General features: G+C 32.5%; 14 protein-coding genes and 1 non-coding gene across 15 annotated transcripts; 8 read left to right on the top strand and 7 right to left on the bottom strand.

Annotated features, from left to right (window-relative positions):
• Positions 1-259: 259 nt before the first annotated feature.
• On the top strand, positions 260-1,336 carry Chro.60277 (mRNA capping enzyme alpha subunit). The annotated part of the gene is made up of 1 exon (XM_663244.1): positions 260-1,336. One exon carries the CDS (start codon positions 260-262, stop codon positions 1,334-1,336), a length of 1,077 nt encoding a protein of 358 aa, XP_668336.1.
• A 26-nt stretch (positions 1,337-1,362) lies between these two features.
• Chro.60278 (DNA topoisomerase III beta-1) lies at positions 1,363-2,811 on the bottom strand. Its single annotated transcript, XM_663245.1, has 1 exon — positions 1,363-2,811. One exon carries the CDS (start codon positions 2,809-2,811, stop codon positions 1,363-1,365), a length of 1,449 nt encoding a protein of 482 aa, XP_668337.1.
• Positions 2,812-4,512: 1,701 nt separating this feature from the next.
• On the top strand, positions 4,513-4,851 carry Chro.60280 (divalent cation tolerance protein). Its single annotated transcript, XM_663246.1, has 1 exon — positions 4,513-4,851. The coding sequence occupies one exon, from the start codon at positions 4,513-4,515 to the stop codon at positions 4,849-4,851; it is 339 nt and encodes a 112-aa protein (XP_668338.1).
• A 28-nt stretch (positions 4,852-4,879) lies between these two features.
• Positions 4,880-5,689, bottom strand: Chro.60281 (hypothetical protein). Its single annotated transcript, XM_663247.1, has 1 exon — positions 4,880-5,689. One exon carries the CDS (start codon positions 5,687-5,689, stop codon positions 4,880-4,882), a length of 810 nt encoding a protein of 269 aa, XP_668339.1.
• A 678-nt stretch (positions 5,690-6,367) lies between these two features.
• On the bottom strand, positions 6,368-6,928 carry Chro.60282 (NAC domain protein). Its single annotated transcript, XM_663248.1, has 1 exon — positions 6,368-6,928. The coding sequence occupies one exon, from the start codon at positions 6,926-6,928 to the stop codon at positions 6,368-6,370; it is 561 nt and encodes a 186-aa protein (XP_668340.1).
• Positions 6,929-7,137: 209 nt separating this feature from the next.
• Chro.60283 (multi-pass transmembrane protein) lies at positions 7,138-7,929 on the bottom strand. The annotated part of the gene is made up of 1 exon (XM_663249.1): positions 7,138-7,929. The coding sequence occupies one exon, from the start codon at positions 7,927-7,929 to the stop codon at positions 7,138-7,140; it is 792 nt and encodes a 263-aa protein (XP_668341.1).
• Positions 7,930-8,311: 382 nt separating this feature from the next.
• Positions 8,312-11,017, bottom strand: Chro.60284 (glycogen phosphorylase 1). The annotated part of the gene is made up of 1 exon (XM_663250.1): positions 8,312-11,017. One exon carries the CDS (start codon positions 11,015-11,017, stop codon positions 8,312-8,314), a length of 2,706 nt encoding a protein of 901 aa, XP_668342.1.
• Positions 11,018-11,439: 422 nt separating this feature from the next.
• On the top strand, positions 11,440-11,919 carry Chro.60285 (ribosomal protein L21). The annotated part of the gene is made up of 1 exon (XM_663251.1): positions 11,440-11,919. One exon carries the CDS (start codon positions 11,440-11,442, stop codon positions 11,917-11,919), a length of 480 nt encoding a protein of 159 aa, XP_668343.1.
• A 199-nt stretch (positions 11,920-12,118) lies between these two features.
• Chro.60286 (multi-pass transmembrane protein) lies at positions 12,119-14,086 on the bottom strand. The annotated part of the gene is made up of 1 exon (XM_663252.1): positions 12,119-14,086. One exon carries the CDS (start codon positions 14,084-14,086, stop codon positions 12,119-12,121), a length of 1,968 nt encoding a protein of 655 aa, XP_668344.1.
• A 227-nt stretch (positions 14,087-14,313) lies between these two features.
• Chro.60287 (f24b9.20) lies at positions 14,314-15,300 on the top strand. Its single annotated transcript, XM_663253.1, has 1 exon — positions 14,314-15,300. One exon carries the CDS (start codon positions 14,314-14,316, stop codon positions 15,298-15,300), a length of 987 nt encoding a protein of 328 aa, XP_668345.1.
• A 279-nt stretch (positions 15,301-15,579) lies between these two features.
• Chro.60288 (e3 ubiquitin-protein ligase) lies at positions 15,580-17,973 on the top strand. Its single annotated transcript, XM_663254.1, has 1 exon — positions 15,580-17,973. One exon carries the CDS (start codon positions 15,580-15,582, stop codon positions 17,971-17,973), a length of 2,394 nt encoding a protein of 797 aa, XP_668346.1.
• A 244-nt stretch (positions 17,974-18,217) lies between these two features.
• Positions 18,218-18,300, top strand: trnS. The gene has a single exon. It is a non-coding gene; the product is annotated as a tRNA-Ser (tRNA).
• Positions 18,301-18,505: 205 nt separating this feature from the next.
• Chro.60289 (rhoptry protein) lies at positions 18,506-22,960 on the top strand. The annotated part of the gene is made up of 1 exon (XM_663255.1): positions 18,506-22,960. One exon carries the CDS (start codon positions 18,506-18,508, stop codon positions 22,958-22,960), a length of 4,455 nt encoding a protein of 1,484 aa, XP_668347.1.
• Positions 22,961-23,826: 866 nt separating this feature from the next.
• Chro.60290 (farnesyltransferase) lies at positions 23,827-24,807 on the top strand. The annotated part of the gene is made up of 1 exon (XM_663256.1): positions 23,827-24,807. One exon carries the CDS (start codon positions 23,827-23,829, stop codon positions 24,805-24,807), a length of 981 nt encoding a protein of 326 aa, XP_668348.1.
• Positions 24,808-25,149: 342 nt separating this feature from the next.
• Positions 25,150-25,302, bottom strand: Chro.60291 (hypothetical protein). Its single annotated transcript, XM_663257.1, has 1 exon — positions 25,150-25,302. One exon carries the CDS (start codon positions 25,300-25,302, stop codon positions 25,150-25,152), a length of 153 nt encoding a protein of 50 aa, XP_668349.1.
• Between the last annotated feature and the right edge of the window lie 174 nt (positions 25,303-25,476).

Genomic DNA, 25,476 nt, shown 5'->3' on the forward strand with positions numbered 1-25,476 from the left:
TGCTTTAATATTGAATATCTTTTTAATTGCTAATATAGATTCTAAACGGAACGAAATTTTAAAAAAAGTTAGATCTTTTTGTGGTTGGCGTCAGGATACATTTCCTGGTTCACAGCCTGTGTCCTTAAACAGACAGAAGCTCGAGTCTTGTATTGGGAAAAATCTTTATGTGGCCTGCGAAAAGACTGATGGAATTCGGCTTCTTCTCTATGCAGCTAGTAGACGCGTTTTTCTAATAGACAGAAACCAAAAGATTAATATGGTAAAGATGACCCTTCCAAGTTCATTTTGGGATACTGTTTATGAAGTAAAGAGCTCAAATAAAAATATCGAGAATTTAGAAACTCAAAAAATCTTTTCAGGAAGAAATTCTGAATTATTAAACCTAGATTCAACAAGAGATGACCATGCTCAATACTTTCAACAGAATACTCTATTGGATGGAGAACTTGTAAAAGATACTATTGAGGTTGATGGGCAAAAGAGATATATTCTTAGATACTTAATTTATGATTGTATTTGCATTGAAAGAGACGATAGTGTTAAATCCCTACCTTTGTTAGAACGGCTCAAGCTTGCATATCTAAAGGTTGTCATCCCAAAATGCAAATATGACCAAAATAGGTCTACAATATCAATGGATCCAACTCCATTTGAGCTATATCTTAAGGACTTCTTTGAAGTCGACGAGGTTCCAGCAATATTGAACTTTTCAAGGCGTTTGCCGCATCCCAGTGATGGAATCATTTTCACCCCAGTCCACCTGCCATATGTTCCTGGAACGTGCCCTCAGCTACTTAAATGGAAACCCCCTCACTTGAATACAGCAGATTTTGCAGCAATATTTTATGCAGAATCAGAATCATATGACTCTCGTGTATTTCTCGAGCTTTTGGTTGGGATCCGTGGCGTTAGAGCAAGTGTGAATTGCTTTTGTGTACCAAAAGGAAGTGTATACAATCAATTAGTAGATCAATTCAAATTATATAGAACCTCTGGTCAAATATTGGAGTGCTACTACGATGAGAATGTCATTTATTCTAAACCTACTAAGTCCGAAGATGGGAACATCTTATGGAATAAGCCATTTACCACAGTTCAAGGTGGGTGGATAGTTGAAAGAATTAGATCTGACAAGAACTCCCCGAATGATATTAATACAGTAAACCGTGTATTTGAATCTATTAGAGATGGGATCAACAGTGAGGTATTAATAAATACTATAAAACTATACCAGAAAAGTGGGAAAAAGTCTGTTGTTGAGTACTGCAATGTCCCTGAGTTTGTTACAAATTGTAGAAAAGGTCAAATCGAAGACAAAAGAAGTGAAATATAGCTAATAATATTTTTACATTATTATATCTAATGTCTTTTTCCTCTCTTTCCTCTGCCTCTAAAACTATTTTTCGCTATATCTGATTTATAAGCAAGTTTAGGTAAGCTAATTACTTCGATTAAATTCAAAATTTCCTCATCACAATTTGGGCATCCAACAAAATGTTCTTGCGATGTTTTTTCTTTACCAATCTTAAGTTTTCTAGATCCACATTTTTCGCAACGCTCACCTAGAGAAAGCCTTTCACAAATATTTCTTTTTATGGAGAAGGATATTGTGCATCTTGAGCAATCAAACCTCCAATCAGAAGTTGAGCTCGAATCCATTGTGATAATCCCATCTCTACAACCTTGACTTGGGCAAGCCATAAAGAATGTTGATTTTAAAGAGAAGTTACATGTCTGGTGAGGGCAAAACTTGCAAAGCATATTTTCTTTAGCATCCAAGAAAGGGGGGTCATTGTAACACCTTGGACAAAAGATACTTTTTTTCCCTTTTTGGTCAATGAATAACAATAACTCAAAGTCATCAATTGGGCATTTAAGTTCTTTGTAGATTTTAATTGTACCTCTTTGAGGGATATCTAAATAAATCTCACAGAAAGAACAGTACAGTCTCTGAGGAAGAATATTAGAAATATAAGTCAAATATCTTTTGCATTGTCCGCATCTGCTAATCCTGCTACAAGAAGCAGTGATATTTGTAAAGCCAAGCCGGAATAACGACTCGAAAAGAGTAATATTCTCCGCAAAATAAAGAAACTTGAGTTTGAAAACTGATAGAGAATGTTTAAGTACTGCTTTGTGATTATATTTACCCTTAGCAATGAGATCGACATATTTCTCCATCTCACTTCTAATCTTGGGTAGAACAAGCTCATGATCTATATTCATTATTCCATGAACAAGAGCAATACCTAATTTTGTGGGTTCCAACCTCCTTCCTGAAGCTAATTTGACATACTCGCGCTCTTGAATTTTTTGAATATGCGTTGGCATTGAAGCATCGGTGCCAATTCCATGTTTTTCCATTAAAGAAAGAAGATCGCTTTCGCTTAGAATTGGTGGAGGTTTTGTCTCTTTAGAAAGAATCTCAATATTCTTTATTGGTACTACTTCATTTAGAGTAAAATCTGGAATTATATTTGACTCATGACACGCAGCTCTACCCTGAATTACCGAAAATCCGTGGTCTATTACTTGATTCCCACTAATTATAAAGATTTCACCATTAATATCAAATTTAATGGTCCTGTTAATTATTTTTATATCATTTGATATTGTAGCAAAAAAATGACGAGTAATTAAATCGTAAAGTCTCCAAGAATCTCCATCCAAATCATTCTGAGTTGCAGACCTAACGGGTGTAATAGGAGGGTGGTCTCCTAAATCCAAGCCATCCTTTCTTGGTAAGTTGAAGCCTTTCTGGAGCAAATCTGAAGAATAGCTTCCCCATACTGAATTATTCTTAAACATCTGAATTTATTATAAGAAAATTAATCGCTATGCACATAATAACTTACCGCTATTGTAGATTTAATATCGAAATTCTTTGGATATCTCGACGTTTCTGTTCTAGGATATGTAGTAAAACCAGAAAGATAAAGTTTTTCTGCAATGTTTAGTGTTTGAAATGGCCCAATTCCAAGTATTGTTGATGACAGTTTGAGCATACTAACAGTATTTAAAGGTAGTGGTCTAATTCTTCTGGAGTTCTTGCTTGTGATATCAACAACCCTTGCTGATAATGGCTTCTTATTTTGAATTAATTGAAGAAAGCAATTTGCGACCTGAAGTTCAAATACCCTTGAACGATTCCAGATAAGATTTATATCTTGAGAGTCTTTAGATAAAGTAGCAGAAATCGTATAATATTTTTCTGGTATAAAGCTATTTATAGAGTCCTTTCTTTGGACAGTAAAAAAAAGGGTCGGAGTTTGACAAGGGCCATAGGAAATTACTGAGCTTTTATTAAAATCTCCAAACTTGCTCTTTAAATACTTTGTTTGCAATCTTGAAAAAGCAACTCCTATTTTTAGGTCTAACTCTTGTCTTACATCTACGGCATCCGATTCATTTTTATTTGGGAATGCCAGATTTTTCATTGCAAAAAAAATATCGCCAGGAGAAATTGAAGAAAACTTTGCTCTGAAAATCCAATCCTTCTGATCTTTTCCTTTGCTCATGTTATTTGATACAACATTAATTACCTCGAAACATATATTTTCCCCTTCTCTATCGCAGTCGAGCCAAAGTACTAAATAACTACAGCCCTTAGATTCTTTTTCTAAATGCGAAACCATTTTGGATGAAGATTCATTTTTTATTATTGGTGCATCAAACAGAGAAACTGGGTCTGTTTTTTCCCAGTTAGAATAACTTTGAGGAAAGTCTATTTCAAAAACATGGCCTGCAACTGAAGTTACTCTAAATTGAACATTCATTCCCATAAAAGTTCCATTAAACTCATGTACAGGAGTTTTTCCACGTCGTGTATCTAACTTTCCGTTTGAAAGTATCCTTGAAATAGTATCCGAAATTGATGGCTTTTCGGCCACCATTAACACTTTAATTGGTGACATTATTAATCAACTTCATTAATTCTCAACTGACAATTTTTTTCCGATCAATTTAATATATGTAGACGAGACATTTTGTTCAATGTAATATTTACATAAATGTATGCAACACTATTTTTTATGTTGGTATAAGCTATCTATCTTAGAGCTTCCTAGATTTATTATTTTAGGGCATCCATCTCTATCTTTTTCACAAATTGTACATTCTCTACAATAATATGCATCCGAAACACCTTCGGAACCACAAATTATACATCTCCCCTGAATTAAATATTGATGAAAATTATTCATGGTGCAGAAAAAAGATACTTACCTTCTGAGATCCATAGTTGCACTCGTTACATATTCTTACAACAGTTTCAGGATGCACTAGTGAGTCACATATTGGGCATCTGCCTTCGCATCTAACGCATAAACGCCCGATTGCGACTCCAGGCTGTTTCCTACACATTAATAGACCAGGCTCTTAATTCCAATAGAAAGTTATCGCTTTAACCATGATGTATAGTTGAAAAACTTACGGTGTCGTAACATAGATTTAAATAAATAATATTAAAAGCGGTATTTGTATTAAATTTATCAATAAATAAATTCAAACATGATGGAAACCAAAAATGAATCGAATATAATATTAATTTATATTTCGGCACCAAACCAAGATGAAGCTACCTTAATTGCCAAAACTCTTGTAGATGAAGAACTTTGTGCATGCGTAAGCATTATTCCAAGTGTGAGAAGCATATACAAATTCAAAGGTCAAGTTCATGATGAAAACGAAGTCATGTTATTGGTAAAGACAACTTCTCAATTGTTTACTACTCTAAAAGAAAAGGTTACAGAGATTCACTCATATGAGATACCAGAAATTATCGCTACTAAAGTCATATATGGCAATGAAAATTATATTAATTGGGTAAATCAGACAGTTAGAAGCTAAATTGTTACATTATTAATACAATCTGAAATTAGCTAACGGGAAGATGATAAATTGAGAGATCGCTAAAAGAACTACAGAATATGGTTTTGTAATCATTCACTGGAAAATTAATTTTACTAAAATTCATCTTTGAAAGAGAGGTTGATAAAACTTTGCAATATTCACATCTTTTATTAAAATTCTCGTTAGAATCAATTTTGAAGGTTTCTAAATTATTTCCCCATACAATCATTCGAGCTGAATCTGAATATAGTGTTTTCCCTTCACCGTTATTAAAGTAATTTATTATCATCCCAAAAACGCAGCGATCGCAATGTGGCATAAAGAATAATATATTAATTTGACTGTCCCTACCATACAATTTATTTTTTAATTGGTGGTTAACTGTATTTAAAGGTATACTTAAATCATGTGATGTGAAAACCTCAATATGAGTTTTAAATTCCATAAATAATTCAAAAATGAGTTCTCTATCAGCTTGAGTGAATTCGGGATCGCAAAAATAAATTCCTTCTAAATTTATTCGTTCATTTAAAGCAACAACTGCTGCAAGCTGGAAAAATGAGGAAAGATTAGAATGAATTGTAGACTCTAAACTTCCTAGACCAATAACAAAAAAGACATCATTGTAACAAATACACCTACCTCTCAAAATGCATCTGGAGCTCGAGCATTTCCTTCCTTTTATCCAATTTTCAAAGATTTCAGTCTCTAGATGTTCAACTATAGTACCCCAAAATTCGCTTTTCAATAGCTTTCCTTTACATTCCAAAACTTTTGTCTTAAGACTTCGTATATTGACATTTGTATTTATATTTTTGTCAATAATACTTTTCATAAAATTAAATATTAGTTACAAATTATATAGATCTAATATAGAAAGAAAATTTCAAGTTACGATACTGGTTTTTATGTCCCGCCAAGATTTATCTTAAAATAATACAAAATTTAGTAATTAATTGACTAATATGACGCAAGGAACAAACACCAAGAAAAGGACAATTCAGCAAAAGTTAAAAGAGAGGAATAACAAGCCAGCTCCCTCTAAAAAGCCAAAGAATTTCAAAAAACAAAACATTCTTAGAAAGGTAAGTTATTGCCTATTTTTTCAACTAAAGTTTATTAAATTCTTAGAACAAGAAAGTAGTTGGCGTTAAGCAAATAGAAAATCTGCTATCTGGAGCAGCAGTTTCAGCCCACGAACACATGAAATACCTTACAAACAAACTAAAATGAAGTAATCAAAGCTAACTTAGGCCAATTTATAAATTTGAATAAGGAAAAATTCGAGTAGATAGTGATAGATTAATTAGAGAGAAAAAAATAATAGCTATATTTTGCCTATTAATACGCTATATTAGTGTTTACTTGTCTAAGATGCATTAAGGTTTTTTTAACGAAAAGGCTAGACGAGTACCAATTTCAAAGGATTGTGTTACAATCGTAACAGTTACTTCACACCAATCGTGAAAAATCCTCAGATTTGCTAAACAAAATATATTAGGCTTAAGGCAAATTACTCTTCAACATCTTCGAAATTTTCAACCAAGTCTGGGATGTCGTCATCCTCGCCGGATTCCATCTTCAGTTTGTTTGCCTGAGATTCCTCTAAAAGCTTCTGGAATTTGGGATCGTTCAAAAACGCACTCAAATCCATTGGATTTATTTGCTGAGGTAAGTCTTTAATGAGCTTCTCCTGTGGGTTACCTGTAAGGATGTATGTATTTGTAGCAACAGATGCCTGTAATTTAGGGTTCAAAAAGTGAAGACAAGTACCATCCTTCTTCATCATTGTTACTTCACCAATAGCAGGGAAAGTTTGGCATCTAAAACGAGAAGTTACAGCCTGGAGCTTTTTTACGTCTACACCAGTTGGCTTTTGTGCTCTCTTCTTTCTTCTTGCAGTGCCTTTACCACCAACTTGAGTAGTTCCCACACCAAACCTATCTCTAAGTTTTTGACGAGCCTGCTCTATTGTGTCATCAACCTTTATATCGGGTTTCATTTTATATAAATATTTGTCTGTCCTAATAAACTCCAACGATCGCCAAAATTTCTTACGCGCGACAACTTCCATGACTCATTCATCAATTTATTAAGTTCTTGTCTCGTATTTTTTTGAGAAATACGTCTTTTAGAGCGTCTCTAGCTACTGCCCCGCAATGGAATATAAGCGCTATCAGTTTAGAATCGTATATAAATTTTATGAATTATTGCTTCTGTTCGCAACAATTTTGCTTTTCTTGATTATAATTATTAAATTCGTGTACAAATCGATTTTTGTTACTAACCTACAAAAATTGATCCCAACCTTTTTCTTACCCCATCTTTATGCCTCAATTTCTGTGCTTTTTGAACAATTTTTATACTTTTGCTTACAAAGTCATCTTTTTCATACTTTCTCCAGATCTTATTCTTCACCACCAAACAAATTGTTATAATAGATGCCAATTGGTGAGCTATAAGAACTAGTGCAATAGCAAGAGTTACGACTATCCATGACTCAACCGTGTTATATGTTATTCCAGGGTAGATCATTGTTTCTAGCTTATTCACAACAAAATAATTTAGGGTTAAATATGAAAGAACAACCATGAACAAATTCTTGGATGAAAGGGACGAAAAGTTTGAAGTACGAATGAGGTAGTCAATGCAAATAAATATGAGTCCCATTCCATGCATTTGCACCTCCCAAGTAATTGACCTCCATTTCTCTTTAGGATAAACTATTATCCAGAAAAATGGAACAATTACGCTCTGTAATGAAATGCTTAATTCTCTTACAAATGTACAGGAATGTATTAGCCTTGTAGAGACATTTACTTTCACTAAACGTTCATAATCTACTAATGTTGCTATAAAATAAAATATTAAAGTTGAAGTGCATCCCCAATTTGTTAAATAATAAAAAAAACTGAAGTAGTTTGGTCCACAATCCAAAAACATCATCATCCATAATACTGAAAAATATATAACAGATAGCGCGTCATAGACTAATCTAAGCTTCGCATTTGAAGTAACCTTTTTCTCGCCTTCAACTATTCTCACTTTATTTTTAACAGTTTTCTTTTCTTCCATTTTTGTGTTTTTTTAATTAAAAAATGTTGACAAATCGTTATTTATACCCTGCATGGCGCATTATGGGATACTAGATTCCATGTAATTTACGTCATTATTAATATAAACCCACGAAAATACACGCGCCATTTGGGGCGGCAAGCTAAATTTCAGTTTAATTTGTCGGGAATCTTCAGGAAAAACGTAATTAATTCCTAGCAGAACGAAGATTAATTTACTATTTGAACAAAGCACTGTACAATTTACCCTTATTAAATCAGATTTGCTTATTGAATTTTTTCCCTTTGTTAATTGAATCTAAGCAGCTAAGGCAAAAAGATATTAAATAGATTAAAGGATGTAGATGTAGAGTTTTTTCTACTTAGATCGCTCAGTTAATCATTTACTTTGATTTATTAGGTGAATACCCAGATAATTTTTTGCATGCTTCTGGCGCAGGTCTCTCGCACTGTTCAAGCTCCCAAATTGCGGTAGCATATTCTTCGATTGTTCTATCAGTCGAGAATTTTCCCATAGATGAGGCAGCCTTGATGCAAGTCTTAACCCATGTGGTTTGGTCTCTGTATGCTTGATCAACTCTCATTTGTGCGTCACAGTAAAGTGGGAAATCATGGCATACCAAGTAGAAGTCGCCAATTTGGCCATCACCGTTAGAACAGATTTTATTCACAATTTCGCAGAATTCTCCTTGAGCCTTTCCGTCGCCAAGCATGATCCCTCCTGTTCTAATAAAGTTGAATACATCATGTAACCTCTGATCAATTGGGTAGTTTCCTTCTCTAGCTCTATTTCTAATATGTTCAACCTCTTGTTCTAAAGCACCAAAAATGAACATTGTTTCGTTTCCGCATTCTTCACGAATTTCAACGTTGGCACCATCAAGAGTACCAATGATCAATCCGCCGTTCATTACAAACTTCATATTACTTGTTCCAGAAGCTTCAGTACCAGCTGTTGAAATATGTTGTGAGATATCAGATGCCGGAATAATAATTTGGGCATTACTGACATTGTAGTTTGGCAAGAAGACGCACATTAAGTAATCTTTTGTATCTGGGTCATTGTTGATTATTACTGATAGGTTATTCATCATTTTTATTGCAGTTTTAGCCGTAGCATACCCAGGTGCAGCCTTTCCTCCAAAGAAACAGCACCTTGGTACAAATTTCTTTCTTTCTTCAGGTGAGATATGCTTTAATGTAAGATATCTGTGAATAATGTAGAACAAGTTAAGTAGTTGTCGTTTATATTCATGGATTCTTTTGACTTGTATATCAAAAAGCATACTTGTGCTTACTTTGTATCCTGTATTGATTTCAACCCACTTAGCAAGTCTCTCCTTATTACTCAGTTTTACCTCTGCCCATTCTTTCTGAAGAGATAAATCATCAATATTGTTTTGTAAACTTCTAATCATATCGAAGTTAGTTAGCCAGCTATCGGATCCTAACCAGTTGGAAATTAAATGAGAAAGCTTTGGATTTGCGCAGTTTACCCATCTTCTTGGAGTAACACCATTTGTAACATTGATAAACTTGTCCTTGATTCCTTTGCGTCTGTAATATTCGACGAAATCTGAAAACAAATCCTTTTTAACTATTTCACTATGAATAACTGCAACACCATTGACTTTCCTGCATCCAATAACTGCTAAGTTTGCCATTCTTATTTTCTTGTCCCACCCCTCTTCATAAATAGACATTTTTGAAATCCATGGCCCATCTCCCAAGACAGCTCTTACATCGTTCAAAAATCTATAATTGATTTCGTTGATTATCATCAAATGTCTGGGGAGTAGTTTGCTAAACAAGCTTGAGCTCCACTTTTCTAAGGCCTCTGGTAAAACAGTATGATTTGTATAATTAAAGCACTCACTAGTAATATTCCAGGCAAAATCCCAATCTAGCTCTTCAACATCTATCAAAATACGCATCATTTCTGCTACAGCGATAGTCGGATGAGTGTCATTGAGTTGGCATGAGACTTTTTTAGGTAGTTCGCTCCAATCTACCTTTCCTGATTTCTTGAATCTTCTCAAAATATCTTGAATCGTTGCGCATACAAAGAAGTATTGTTGTTTGAGTCTTAGCTCTTTTCCTTGTTCAGTGTTATCATTTGGGTATAATACCGAAGTAATGTACTCTGCTCTTTGTCTGGCGCAAACGGCATCAACATACTTGCCTTCATTAAAAGCATTGAAGTCGAACTCTCTTGAAGGAGTTGCCTTCCAAAGACGTAAGTTAATACAATTGTAGGTGTCAAAACCTGGAATTGGATTATCATATGCAACTGCCTGAATTACTTCGCCATCAACCCATCTGAACTTCTTTCTCCCATGCTCTTCAAATTCACGTACGTGACCATAAAATCGAACACCATATGTTACATCCTGACGTTCAATTTCCCATGGATTAGACTGCACAAGCCAGTAATCTGGGTGTTCAAACTGTCGGCCTTGAACGATTTTTTGCTCAAAAATACCATAAGTATATCTAATGCCATATCCCCATCCGGCATAATTCTTTGTAGCAAGTGAATCCAAAAAACAAGCCGCGAGTCTTCCTAATCCTCCATTTCCAAGGGCAGCATCATGTTCATTGTCATACAGTGCTTCAAGATTATACCCTAAGTCAAACAGAGATTTTCTGTAATTTTCTTCAATGTCCAAGTTAACGAGAGCGTTTTGCATGGCTCTTCCGAGCAAAAATTCCAGACTCAAGTAATAGCAACGTTTGCAATCTCTTTCATTAAAGTACTCATTTGTATCATTCAAGTTTTCGATTAGACGATCCCTTATACTATAAGCAGTTGCTCTATAAGCGGCATTGTCATCGAAATTGAATCTAGTTCTTGCAAGTGTGTATTCAACATGATTAACTATTGATCTCTGAATGGACTCAATATCTGTCGGCAGGTAGCTTTCCATTAAGTACCATAATTTCTCTCTTCTTTTGTCTGCAGTTGGATCAAAATCGTCCAAGTACATTCCTGTCATACCTCTTGGAACAGCCCCTGTCAACTTTGAGAATGAGGCTTTTCTCCTCATCTCAAAGTTGTAGTTATCACGAGTAAATACACTATCTCCCATTTTTATTGTACTATTTCTGTTGACTTAGTTCAATTAACAATTAAGACTCTAATGTGTTCGCCAAAATACTTCAATTGGGCATGCAAAAATATAGTCATCCACTAATTCGAGATATGCTCGTGTTATGGTTAAAACCGCATAAAAAATGGGTCTGTAATAAATACAAATCCTTTTAAATTTTATAGGAAGCCAACAAGCAACTCTAAATTACATAAGTTGAATGGCCTGAACCCACCTCAAAAAAAAAATGTGTAACACATGATCTAATAATTATTGACCGGTGACTCGCGTTTGGCGCCATGTAGGTACGTGTAGCAACAAACTGGCCATTTGTGTCTTCGCGTCTCTAACAAATAATTTTAAGGGTAACCAATTAACGAGTTGAACTCTGTTGATTTTTTTTTGGATTTAAGTAACTCAAGATGCCTCATTCATTTGGTAAGAGAGCAAGAACTCGCTCAAAGTTCTCCAAGGGATTCAGACAGAAGGGTGTTCCCATGTTATCAAGATATTTGAGACCCATTAAGGTTGGAGATTATGTTGATATTGTTGTCGATTCCTCTATTCATAAAGGTATGCCATACCATTTCTACCATGGCCGCACCGGTGTTGTATACAACGTAGCTCCTAGAGCCTTGGGCGTCATTGTTAACAAGGTTGTTGGTAACCGTCAAATTGCCAAGAGAATTAATGTAAGAATCGAGCACGTAAGACTTAGCCGTTGCAATGAAGATTTCCTTAAGAGAGTCAAAGCTAATGATGCTGCAAGGCACGAGGCCCACGTTGCAGGTTTACCATCACCTGTAACAAAGCGTGTTCCACAATTACCAAGAGAAGGTGGATTTGTCGACTGTTCAAATATGGAAGTACTCACTCCTCACATTACTGTCTCTATTTGCTAATTTGATGGAACTGACTTATAGGCACCACTATTTAATTTTTTTTTAGCTTCGTGTTTTCTCTCGTTCGCTTTAATTATCTGAATTTATAACTTATATCACTTGTAAATATAGTGTTAGCTCAGATTTGAAAATATACTGATAGAACAAAAGGGTTCGAGTTGCATTGTAGAGGTTAATAGCATTTGAAGTATACACTAGGCTAAATGGCTAATTTTTGTTCTTGCAAGAAAGGTCCAGTCTCAACTAAATAAAAGACCGTTAGTGAGAAAATGAAGAATGTAAGGATTGGGTATAGAACAGGGAATATATCAAATACTGACCCAACTTGTATTTCAGCAGACCTCTTGAAAGAATTAAGTGAATCAAAGGGGTCAATTTGATTTGAGTTAGGAAAAGAATAAGCTGATGCTAATTCTGATTTCTGTAGATCGAGAGTAGTTTTTGGTAATATCCAGCCTTCTTTCCAATAATAAGCTTCTAAAAATGCAACTACTGGTCCTTGCTCAAAAATGTCTTTATCATAGTCATCATCAGTAAGATCGTTTATACTACTCAACATCTGATTCGTTACTTCTGCTGGAGTCTGGTTTGGACGATAGCAGTCAAAACAAGATCCTATCGGAGGGAATGATACTCCAGTTCCAACGTAAGAAATGGATGACGATCTTTTTTGTTTTAAATGTTCATAACTACTTTCAGTTGCAACTCTTAGAGTTACTAGATTATGAACTCTGAACAGCCAAAAAACCAGACCCTCAGCTTCATAAAGCAAAACTGGGAATTTATCGTTATTCATGGGAGGAATATAGGAAGTTCTATCACATGTATTATTATTAATCATTGTTTCAAAATGTTCTTTACAGCTTTGGCACACCATGAAATATTTGACCGTTTCAGCTATTCTATTTACGACTTGCCCAGGCGTTAGTGAAGGCCCATTATATAGAGGGCAGCCTTTTCCTTGTTGTTGAACGCCTTTAAGTAATGATATAGACCAAGAGTGGAAAAGAAGCCAAATTCCGCAGAATAAAGACTTTTTGCATATATAAAATGTAGGATCACTACCATTTTGTGTAGTACTTATACCTTCAACAACAACTGTTTTTATAAAGCTTTGCCAACTTTCCAAAGAAAGTTTGGAATAAATCGAATTATCCCTGTTGTCCATATAATTTTTGAGAAATACCAATATTTCTTCAAGTTTTACTCTCGTTCTTTTGCTTGGAATAAGCACCCAACTAGTTTCAACAAATCTATATAAGGCATTTAAACGTCTCTTTTCCAGAAATTGCGAAGTATTTACTACATTGTTTCCAAAAAAGACCCAATTATGTAAAATATAGAATTTGGTCGTAATTGCATCAACTATTGCATGGGAAGGGCTAATTTGCATTGATTCTTCGCTCCATCTACCAAAGTGATTTGAAGTCCCTGCTTTTGTTTGTGATATTGCTGAAGTTGACAGTACAGAGTTATTTAATGGCTTGAATACGTTTGATAAGTCAAAAGCTCGGATAATTGAACACATTAAAAATGTTTCTTCATTTATTACTGGCATAGAAATTGACTTACTTTTTAAATGCTTCAAATAAGGCACTTCCATCAACTTTGGAATATGCTTTTCTGGAAATACAATATGCTTTTCTGATTTTCTTGTGCAGTTTATATCGCTAAACTCTGTATAATTAATTAATGACTCTAAATTTATTTTTTTATCCTCAGGACCAATTAGCCTTAGGTTTGGAAGTCCATCTATTCCCCAAATTGAGCATTCACTATATCCTTTCCCACATTCAAATGCATAGAATTTTACGCCTGTAGGAGTCAAAGATTCAGCAACTTTTTTTAAAGGATTTGAAGCCATATGGCAGTACGCACAGAATGAAGAGTAAAAAATAATTACTTTTGGTTCATATAAATCATTTAAAACTATTTCCCTTAACTCCCCTACGGAAGATAATTCTTTGATAAATGCTGATTTTTTATAAATCCCTTCCTTTGTTTCTATTCTAAGAAGATGAGCACCCACAAACCATGTGCAAATATACCAAATAAAAAATAATAAGCAACAAAAAATATATCTTGACCACAACATTCTGCTCAATATTCCATTACTTTTGTCAATCAAATGATTTTCTCTTTTGTATTTCCATGAAAAACGATTCATAAATAATCCTCTATTTTGCGATTAACAAGTTACCGGTATTTGTTCTTTATGGCGCGAAAATATAATTATTAATAATAAAATAACCAATAAAAAGGCCAGCTTGCATAACGTGTTTAAAATGATTATTATTTATACCGCTTTGAAAAATTAATAAAATTGGAAAAATTGTTGAACTGCAATAATAAAGTGTATGTAAGGGATTCATCTTACCTAACAGTAAATCCTTGATGGATGCTAAAAATCAGGTACAGAAGAGTTCTTCTTCTTCGTGCGATCAAGAAGATACGTCACCACAAAATAATACCATAAATAGTCAAAATCAATGCGATCAACAAACTTCAACTCAGAATAATGTAGATAAAGATTTGAGCCTTGAAGACATTTTATATGAAACTAATCAGCAGGCAATCTCTTACAATCGAACAAACTATGGCTTGCTAGGAATACTCAACGTAATAAGAATGACCGATTCGGATTTGAATATTCTGGCTCTGGGAACTGATTTGACTACGCTAGGGCTCAATTTGAATTCATCTGAATGTCTATATCTTAATTTTGACTCTCCCTGGAGTTCTAGCAAACCAGCTCAGCCTGAATCTGAAACAAACGAAATAATTCAGGCATTCGCAAGCACTCCTAATAATGTTTCACAAATCATTGGGTTGAAGTCAACGTATGTCCAGAAATTTACCCTAGAAACCTTGTTTTACATATTTTATAATATGCCACAGGATTTGCTTCAAGGATTTGCTGCTGTAGAACTGTGTAATAGAGGATGGTTATACTATCCTGATTCATTACAATGGTATTCAAAGGTTCAAAATGAAGAAAAGCAGACAACTGAGTGGCAAGTTTTTGATACCGATAAATGGTGCAAAATCCCTATATCTGACCCTCCATCAAGCAATTTACTTTCGATAGATGAGATTCGTCCAAGCGTGGAGGAAGGAGTCAGAATCCACTCTAAATGGATACAAGAGCAAAACCAAATTTATCAAATTGTTCAACAACAAATGCAACAACAATCGAATAGTCGTAACAAGGGTTCCGAACCACAAATTAATTCTAATATGAATAATATCAGTGATTTTAGTTCAGCATATAATCAAAGAAGTATTCAACAAACTTTTTCCCAGGCTGGGAACAACCAGGCAATTAATTCAAACAATTATTCTAATTTTAGATCGTCCAATAGGCATAATTCAAGCTTTTAAGCACACTAACTTATTAATACTTTATATATATTTAAATTGTTGGCAAAATTAAATGCTTAATTATAAGGTACTAACTATCAAATTTTTTTTCTATACATTGTAATGAACTTAATATTTCAATGTCACATATTAGAAAGCCGGACCTGAAGTAGTTTACTTTTAATTTTAATTTTTTTTTACCTCGGATTTTTTGTTCGCTTTGTCGCTTACCTCGTACTGCATTTTTACTTTCGCGCAGTATCTCGATTTATATGTTAATAGTAAATTGAGTTAAGGAATATGGAACTTTGTGACGACTCATCTGTATTGTTTAAGATATTATTTGAAAGATGCTTTCAAGAGTATCTCTTACTATGTTGTGACCCAACTGAATCTGCAGCAAACGCTATAAATCTCGCGAATGAACTAGCTCGTAAATGTTCCACTAAAGACGAAAAGCAGCTTCTAATATTCGATTTGGAGGGATTATATATGATGATTGAGAAATATAATTTGTGTGACCGTATTTTAGGAAGCTACAGACGTCTTAGAAATATTAAGAATTGTATTAATGATCTTAAAGAAATTAATTATTCCCTTGAACAATGTAAACAAGTTTTGGCTAAACATAATATGAGCGTCATTGATATAGTAGGGATTTACTCTGATTATTATATTCTTAATAAGCTGTTTCTCATTGAAGAAGGTGATGATTTCGAGATCAAAATTGATATTGCTCACTTAAAGATGTTTACGGATTGGATTGAATTGATGAGTCGTGAATGTTTTGAACTAACAATTTTAAAGAATGGTATAAATAACGAACCAATTTCTAATATAATTAGTTTAGCCCAGTCAAATGTAATAGAGATGATCAGGAACAATTTCAATGTCACCTCTGAAGTTACTCAACATTCTGATGAAAAAGTAGGTAACAGAATCATAAAACCCTTTCAAATAAGATTTATCTTAGTGTTGCTACAAGGAAATATACTTGAACATGGATTTGGAGGATTTTCTGCTCTTAGAAGTACTCTGAATCTGATTTCCTTGTTCCACAACAATATTCAAGAAGTTTTAAAAAATTGGTTTATTAAACTTCCATTAGAATATTTAGAGCAGGCAGTCTCTACGCTTCAGCAAATGATAAGTGTCCGATTTTATGAACTATATGACGATCATAATTATGAAAACCTTGATATTATCAGATTCCCCTTCAGGAATATTGCATCAAGTTCCATTAAATCTCTTAAACCTGCTTTTCTCAATGATTTAAGAATCTCAAGTAATTTGCTTAGAATATTGTTTGATGCAAATAAAGAAAGAGGAATAATTACTATAAATTTTGATTTTTCTAATAATAATAGATTAGATATCTCGCTTTTCACAAATGAAGCAATTAATTCTGCCAAAGCTTTATTACAATATGAACTCAGGCAATGGTTTTTATCCAACCCACCTTCAAACGATACTGAATTTGGTTTATTAAAAAATGCTTATCTTCTTGAGCCATCTATTAAAGCGCAAGCACTTCAACAAGACTCCTTAATGCAACAAAGACTAGAACTTCAATCATCAATTTCCCAAGCACTTGGATCTGTTGAATCCCTTTTTAATCCCACTCAGGCACTTATCCAGCCATTTCTTGTACTAAAAGTCCATAGGGACTCAATTGTAAATGACTCAATGGAGCAATTAGTAATTCAAAGTAACTTGAAAAAACAACTTAAAGTCAGCTTTGTTGGGGAAGAGGGGGTTGACGAAGGTGGAGTTCAAAAAGAATTCTTCCAATTATTGGTTCAAGAAATTTTTAACATTGACTTTGGTATGTTTATTTACTATGAAGATACCCGATTATTTTGGTTTAACATGGCATCACTTGAATCAAATGGAGAATTTGAATTAATAGGAATTGTCTTGGCATTAGCAATTTACAATGGAATTATTTTGGATGTACATTTTCCTCTTGCTGTATACAAAAAGCTACTTGGGTACAAAGTTGATATCGGCGATTTATATGAAATACAACCTGAAGTCGCTAACTCGCTACTGTCACTATTATCAATAAAATCTGATTCTGAAATGGAACAGCTTTGCCTTACTTTTTCTGCAACTATTAATAATTTTGGAGTTATGGCTGAAGTTCCTATTGCTCCTGAGGAATTTGATCCCTCAGAACCTGTTACAATTTGTAATGTCCATAGATATGTTGAACTTTATTTAGATTGGTTTTTAAACAAGTCCATTGAAAGTCAATTCAGAGCATTCTACAACGGCTTCCAAAGTGTATGCGGAGGAAGGACTTTAGAATTATTTTCTCCAGAAGAACTAGTGTTAGTTATCTGTGGAAGCTCTGATTTTAATATTGATTCTTTAATTGAAGCATCGCAGTACCAAGATGGTTATACTAAAGATAGTACAACCGTAGTTATGTTTTGGGAAATAGTCAAAAAGCTAGACTTGAAGCTACAAAAAAAACTTCTTTTCTTTGTGACTGGTTCAGATAGAGTACCTATGAAGGGTCTGGGCGAATTGGGTTTTGTTATCGGCCGTCATGGCCCAGACTCTGATTTACTTCCTACTGCGCACACATGTTTCAATTTCCTATTAATACCAGATTACCAGAACAAGGAAAAGCTGGAAAGGCTATTACTTATTGCGCTTGAACATTCTAAAGGATTTGGGCTAAAATAACTAAAACACTTCTGTAAATACCGAATGTTCTATTTTTTATCGCTTAAATTATAGAAAATAAATGATTAGTATTTTAAAATATTGATAAATATTGCATTGCTTAGATATTTTTGATAAATTCAGCTATTTAAGACAATAATAATTAAATGCTACTTTTTGTAAATCTTGGAAACCTGCGGAATTTATAAATCTCAAAGTTTCACATATATAAAAAAAGCCTCGTTTTTGTGCTGCAGCTCACATAGACAGTGTGGCCGAGTGGTCTAAGGCGTCAGACTTGAAATCTGATGTGGTCTCCACGCGCAGGTTCAAATCCTGCCACTGTCGCTTTTTTACAAAATCCTTAATGTCAATTCCGAAATAATAAATTTATATTTTAGTTTTTTGGATTTAAAAAAAATTTATTGTAAATGTTAGTGAACCATTCAAGTTTACTATCGCAATTATTCGATTTTTCATAATAAATTTTTATCTGAGTTTTTTTTCAGCATTAATACCGAAAACCAAAAATTTTTCTGAAAAAACTCAATAAATGCCAGAGAGGTTCAAAGCCATTAAAATCAATACAATATGGGCAATTCTTCGCGTACAGTTTTTAGTATTATTACTTTTTCTTAACAATTTAGCTTGTGAAAATGAAATCTTGGATGAATCGGAAAGAAATGCAGCTCTTATAAACAGTTCTTCACATACAAATCCGGATTCAATTCAAAATAAAGTAGCAAACCCAATGAATGAAATTACTCTCCTTTCAAGTTCAGGAGAAATTTCAAGCTTTAATGCCTTTGAGCTAAATGTTCAAGATCAATGTAATCAACTTTGGACATATAGGAATAAGCTGGTGCATGAAGTTTCAAATGTAGTTAAATTGCATAAACAGTTTGTAATTTTTCTAAATAAGATCGATCCTAAAAAAAATACGGTTTATTTGGAAGAGATATTCAAGAAATCTTTGGATCTTTCTTTAGCCGACAATCGTAAAGAAGAAATCAACAAAAAATTTAAAGAATATCTTGGATTGGCAGTAGATTACAGGTTCATCTCTTCAGATAAAGATGAATCAACAGTAAAAATACTTATTTCCAACAGATCCCCTTTAAAATCTTCACTAAAAGATCTTCTTATTTTAAAAAATGAATATTTAAAGTATATTAGTAATTTTGATATTTGCGTTAAAAAAAAAAAAAAAGTGATAAAAAGTGGATCGGACTCTCTAAATGCGTTGATAAACCTTTCTAAACTTTTGAATATTTCTGAAAACACATTATATGATGAAAACATTGGCTATCTTGAACAAATTTCCTCAATTACAAACAATCTTGATTCTAATCTTAGTTTTATTAAAACGTTAAAAAAACTTCAAGAAGTTTGCGATAAAGGTCTTACTCAGGACGATCAATCAAATAAAAAAAGTAAGATTAAATGGTTAAAAAAAAATTCTAATAAAATTAACAAAACTATGAATAGTTTTGAAGATATTTTTAAGATGAATTCAAAAAAAGTCCATAATTTGTTAAATTGTATTAACCACTTTCAAACCTCGAACTCAATTAATGATAACACTCTAGCAATGGTTAATACAATAGGAAACCAGATTGTAAATCACTCTATAAATAGAAGAAATATCTTATCAATTATCTCATCTAGGTATACAATTACAACATTAAATACTTATATACTGAACAATAGGTTATTTTCTTTATGGTTATTTGTTCAAAAAAGATTAACAACCATTCAAATCGCAATTAAAATTATGAAAGAATCCAAAGAATTAACTAATCGTATGAATTCTGTTGTTTCTATGGACGAAGCAATTGATTTACTAACAAAGTGTTCCGAAACTTTAAGAAAAACTGCATCAGATTGGAATGTTTTTTTTTCTGATAAAAATACACTAATCATTAAAAAACTACACAAAGAAACACTTGAACAGTTAAACCATTATAAATTTGAAGGTGATCGAAATACACTTGCAATGTATATGGAATGGATTTGGCTAAATGATCATATTCAAAGTGTTATTGAACAAGGATATGATGCATTCGAGGGAATTATTAAAGCCACTTTGAAAAGTCCGCTTACAAATTGTGCAAAAAATTTAAGCTCACTATATAAGAACCTCAAATCGGAATTTAGTGCTAAGGAAAATTTTAGTGAGAAAACTAGAAAAAAAATCAACAAAGAATATAGAAATGTATTAAATGATGTTTCAGGTCATTTATTAAAGCAAATAGATTCTCTTTTCTCTCTAAAACACTCATTTTTGTGGCCGCATAATAATGCGACTTTAATTTCAGCAATATCAATGTATAATCGAACTTCGGAGTTTGTAAGCTCAATAAACTTGCCTCAAGAACAAAATTCATTCGAAAAGCCAAACTATTCTTATGAGCTGTTAAAACAACAACAAATAATTACTAATGGATTTTCTACATTATATGAAAATATTAAAACTAGATTTAATTGGGATTTAAGCCTATTCCAAACTGAATTTGGATATGTGAAAAATATTAACCTTGGATTAGATACAGAAGAAACCATTAATTTTTCTAAGCTAAAGGTTTATCAAGACTCTTCTGAGCAATTTGGAGAATGGTTTGAAAGCACGCTTGAGTTTTTGAATTTGAAAGAAAATTTCTCAAAAGCAAAGAATATTCTTGAGCAAGCAATTCAATTCAGATTACAATTTATACAACAGTGGTCCGATATAATTGCAAAAATTATAAATAAAGTAGGGAATCCAACAGCATTAAGTATTAGTAAAATATCTGAAGAAGCCTACACATACTATTTAAAATATCAAGTTTCAAAATCAAAGGAGTTTTCGAATTATTTTGAGAGTGATTTATCTATTCTGAAGTACGTAGATGCTGTGGATAATTCACTATCTGATTTAAACAGAGAAAGTTTTGTCTCAAGATTTGAAACTACAAATGCGCCCAATTTAGATGGTTCTTATCATGGTGATGATGAATTTCCATCTGTATCATCTATTAAAAGTTACTTAACGGATTTAAAAAATAGAGTTGATCATTATTGCAGTTATGAACAAAAAAGAAACAAAAATGATGAGGATTACCTCTCAATTGTCAGACAGATTTGTGATAAATTTTCCATCATTTTTTCTACTATTAATCAAAATTTAAAAGGAGTAGATTCAAAATTGCAAATGGTTTATTCAGATTTAGAATCTCAGAAAGAAGATATCTCGAAACTTGATACAATTATTCAAGATTGCATTTCCTTAGATAATAAAGTAGGTAGAGTTAAATGCTGGATTCCAAATCAATCTATTGAATTACCACTGAGAAGGGCACTTCAAATAAGGAAGGTAATGAATAATTGGTTAAGAGAAACTATTAAAACAAAATTACTTGTATTTTCGAATTTTATTGAAGATTGCTTGAAGTTGAACTTTAAGGGATCCTTGATTTTCCAAAGCATTGAATCAAATAAAGTTGAGCAAACTCAGATTGAAAGAATTAATTCTTTCCAATTGTTATTAAAGTTAATAAATGATTTAAAGCCAAATATTGTCGAGGAATTAAATACATTAGAGACTATTTATTTGAAGTACTATCAGAATAAGATAAATGAAATAACATCTGCATCAAAGTTACTTTTATTTAATTATTTGAAACTTAACTCCACGAAAACTACTCTAATACATAATTATGGAAAGGCTAATTTGTTTCAAAAGATTTTCAGATTTCCTAAGCTTTTACTATCCAAAGATGAGGTTCATAACATAGAAAGTTCTACATTCGCATTTGACAGTCCTGTAAATAATAACGCAACTTATGCAGCAGATTTAACTGATTACATTAAAAATAATCAGCTATCTTCAAATAATCACACTATTTTGTTAGGAAAATATCTTAAAGCACTTTCAACATTAAAAAATAGAATTGAGGATATTCCGCAAATAAATGATAATAATTCATCATTATTAAATGAAAATCTAAAGTCTGAAATTGAATTTGAGAAATATAGAAACATCGAGGAGAAGTCATTATTAATTCTCGGCGAGTCAGATAAATATCTCAAGCTTGCAAATATCGAGCATTTTAGATTCTACACTATTCGGAATATAACGGGCAATATAACTGATGTAATTTCAAAACTTTCGGAGGAAATTAAATTAAAAGAAGAAGAACTAGAAAAAAGAGAAGAAGAAATTGCAAATACTAATTGTTACAGACGGTGGAAATGGAAGAAAAGGGTTAAGAGGCGAAAAATGAAAAAAATTAAAGATGAAAAAATAGATAAAATGATCAAAATTAATAAATCTAACGCTAATTTGAATAATTTGAAGTTAAAAAAGAAAGAAGCTAATGGAAAACTAAAGTTATTTTTGACAAAGACAATAAACATTGAAAATTTTGATACAAGCTGCAATCCAGTAGAAGATCTTGAAAGCATATCATATGATGACAAAAGCGATTTAGAAAGCTTCCAATTTGATGACTTATACAAGTTTGATGAAAGACCCGGAAGATATAATCCCAAAAATCAAGAAGAACAAGAAATTGAATATGATGATGATACTGGAGGTAAAACTGAATATGGAAAGAAACCCAATTCGCTTATATCAAAGATAAGCACAGCTGTAGATATGGCTGTTACAATTAATAACTCAATTAGACAGTATAAGGAAATCAAAAATACATTAGAACAAAGCGGAATAGAATTTGGACAAGAAAACTCGGGAGTAAATTTAATGGCAGGGTTTGACGTACTGAATGCATTGACCGGAGGACCTACTGAGGATTTGAGTGCAATGTTAGGTTCTATTAATGAGCAAGATCAAGTTTTTAATGAAGCCGATATTTTGGGCGAATTACAAACAGGTGAAATGCCAAATGGCGTGGAGAAGGAAGTCAAAAGTAGGCCTTTCGAAGGCTTGGATATTTCATACGATGATTTTAAACGAAAGGTTGAATTCGAGCTTAAAAACTCTGATTTGAATTTTGATTTTGACGATTAATCAAATTGATTTTTTTTTATTAACATACAAAGCTAAATTACAAAAAAAAAAAAAAATATGCAAAAAACTTCTAATTTAGATAATTAAGTACTCTTATAGTCAGTCAGTCATACCTGGTACTTTATTTATTGGCTTTCTACGTCTAACTTGTTTGCTTTTAGGTTTATTTGAGTTTTTCTCTGTTTCCTCGCTTCCTACACTTGTTAATGAAGCTTCAGTGTAGGATCTTTTTGATTTTTTATCTCCAACAACTTTCCAACCTCCTGAATCATTCTTATCTATTTCAAATGATAAGCCTTGTATATGTTTAGTTGACGGAACAAATTGTTCACTCTTTTCAGGAATTTGTTTTTCCTCGTCCTCGCTTCCTTCAGTATCTAAAGGCGGAATAAATGGCTTTGATGGAGTTTTTTTTTGATTAGATTTGGAACTTTGCTGCACGATCTGTTGAGGTTCTTTATTACATTTCTGCTTATTATTCCCCTTCTTTTTATTTTGTTTCTTGACCTAATTAAATAATTCGAGTCAATTTGCTAGTTTATATAAACACTTTAAACTCACCTTCTTCTTTGTTAACTCAGCATAGCAGATAAAAGGAAATACGATTGAGAGTGTAATCAAAGTAAAAGAAATAAAAATGGCAGTGGGGTTGCCTACTGAAAGATTTTCTCTAATTAATTTAATCAAATTTACGTCAAGCATTATTAATAAATTCTTGAAAAAAAAAAAATCTTTCCGCCAATAATTATTCAGGGGTGAAATTTCAAAATCGGAAAAATCAATTTAATTGCGAACCAAATTGTAGGGAAGATTAATGTAATAAATTAAAAGCATTACTCAAACTAAGTTGCTAATACTAATTTCCAATGCAAGAGCTAGATTCATTGGAGAATACTAATATTGAAACAATTGAATACAGCGTTGACTTTCAAAATGAAGGGGTTTGCAAATTTTTATTTAAGACAGAACACTATGCTCTTTTTTCCAAATTAAAGAGTCTTCTAGATAATGAGTGTTTCGATCTTGAAAATCTTGATATTTCAACACAAGTCATAGATTTAAACCCACAACATTATACTGCATGGTACTTCAGAAGAAAAATCATTCGCGAAAATTATATTGAACATGAAAATAAAACGGAGTTCCTTAGAGAAGAATTAAGATTCGTTAGAGGTATTTGTGAAAGAGCTCCGAAATGTTATCAATCATGGTGGCATATGAGAGTTATTAGAGAATTACTTGGATTTGACATTGAAGAATTAAATTTCATAAATAAGCAGCTGGAATTTGACGCAAAAAATATGTATGTGTGGAATCATAGGACTTGGTTTATTAGGAAATACAATTCTGTTGAAAATGATTTACTTATTAGTGAGTTGGATTTTATCTCAAAGTTGATTTCGGAGGATTGCAGAAACAATAGCGCCTGGTGTTACAGGCATTTTATCTTCACTAATTTAAAAAAAATGAATGCATTAAAAGAGTCTGATCTACTTGAGGAGGTAGATTACATAGTTAATTGGCTGATGTTTGCTCCACACAATGATTCAATATGGAACTATATAATTTCATTCTTTAGCAAAATAATGGTTAATGGAAATGTTAACAAAGAAACCTTAATTAAGAATTTGAGTCTTGAAAATGCGCCTAAGAGTTTTATAGATGCAATTGATGAAATTTATACTAATCATTATGATAGTTGCCATCAGGTTGTATATATTAAGGCTTGTATGGAATATGAAAAAGGTGATACTGACTTTGCTTTAAAAGCTTTCAAGCTTTTACAATCAGTAGATCCAATAAGAAAATTCTACTGGAAATGGAGGGCGGATAATTTAAAAATTTGAAGTGCATGTGTACATTTAATAAATATTAAATTCCTGTAATTTATTCCAAAATGCACTAAAATTAATTTCTAAACAACGTTTTTATCGGAAAAGTACAGGGATTCTTCCAAATTATTTATTTCATCAAAGTTTACAGTATTCTCAACAGTCTATAGGAATAATTATAAGTATTATAAGGTAATCTTTCTTTTTTCAAACTCACCTCTGTCTTTCCTTTCAATCTAGCAATAGAAAAAACTCTTAACATTTGAAGGCAAAATCTAAATGATGTTAGGATTTGTTCAAATATATCAGTGGCCTAGAATGTTATTAGTGACTTAACTAACACGTTAATATTTATATTTAACTTACTATCTGGTTATTTCTTAAATCGGCAATTTTTTTTGTAGCGAAAAGTCTTCGAATATCACCATTTAAGAATAATAATGATAGACAGGTCAATGCAACAACAAAGTCAAATACATTATTTACTTTGTTAAAAAATCTTTTTTTCATTAAGAATAGTTTAATTATTACTTCAAATGTCAAGGTTAGTGTTATAATTGTTTCCAGGAAAATAGAAAATCTACTTCCTGATTGAGCCCTAAATAAGCCACTGAAAAGAACCAAGATGTTTAATAAAAAAATTCCAAGGTAGAGATATTTTGAGAACTCAGAATAGTATATCTT

Source organism: Cryptosporidium hominis (assembly GCF_000006425.1).
Source record: "Cryptosporidium hominis TU502 chromosome 6 CHRO016100, whole genome shotgun sequence".
NCBI classification, from domain to species: domain Eukaryota; phylum Apicomplexa; class Conoidasida; order Eucoccidiorida; family Cryptosporidiidae; genus Cryptosporidium; species Cryptosporidium hominis.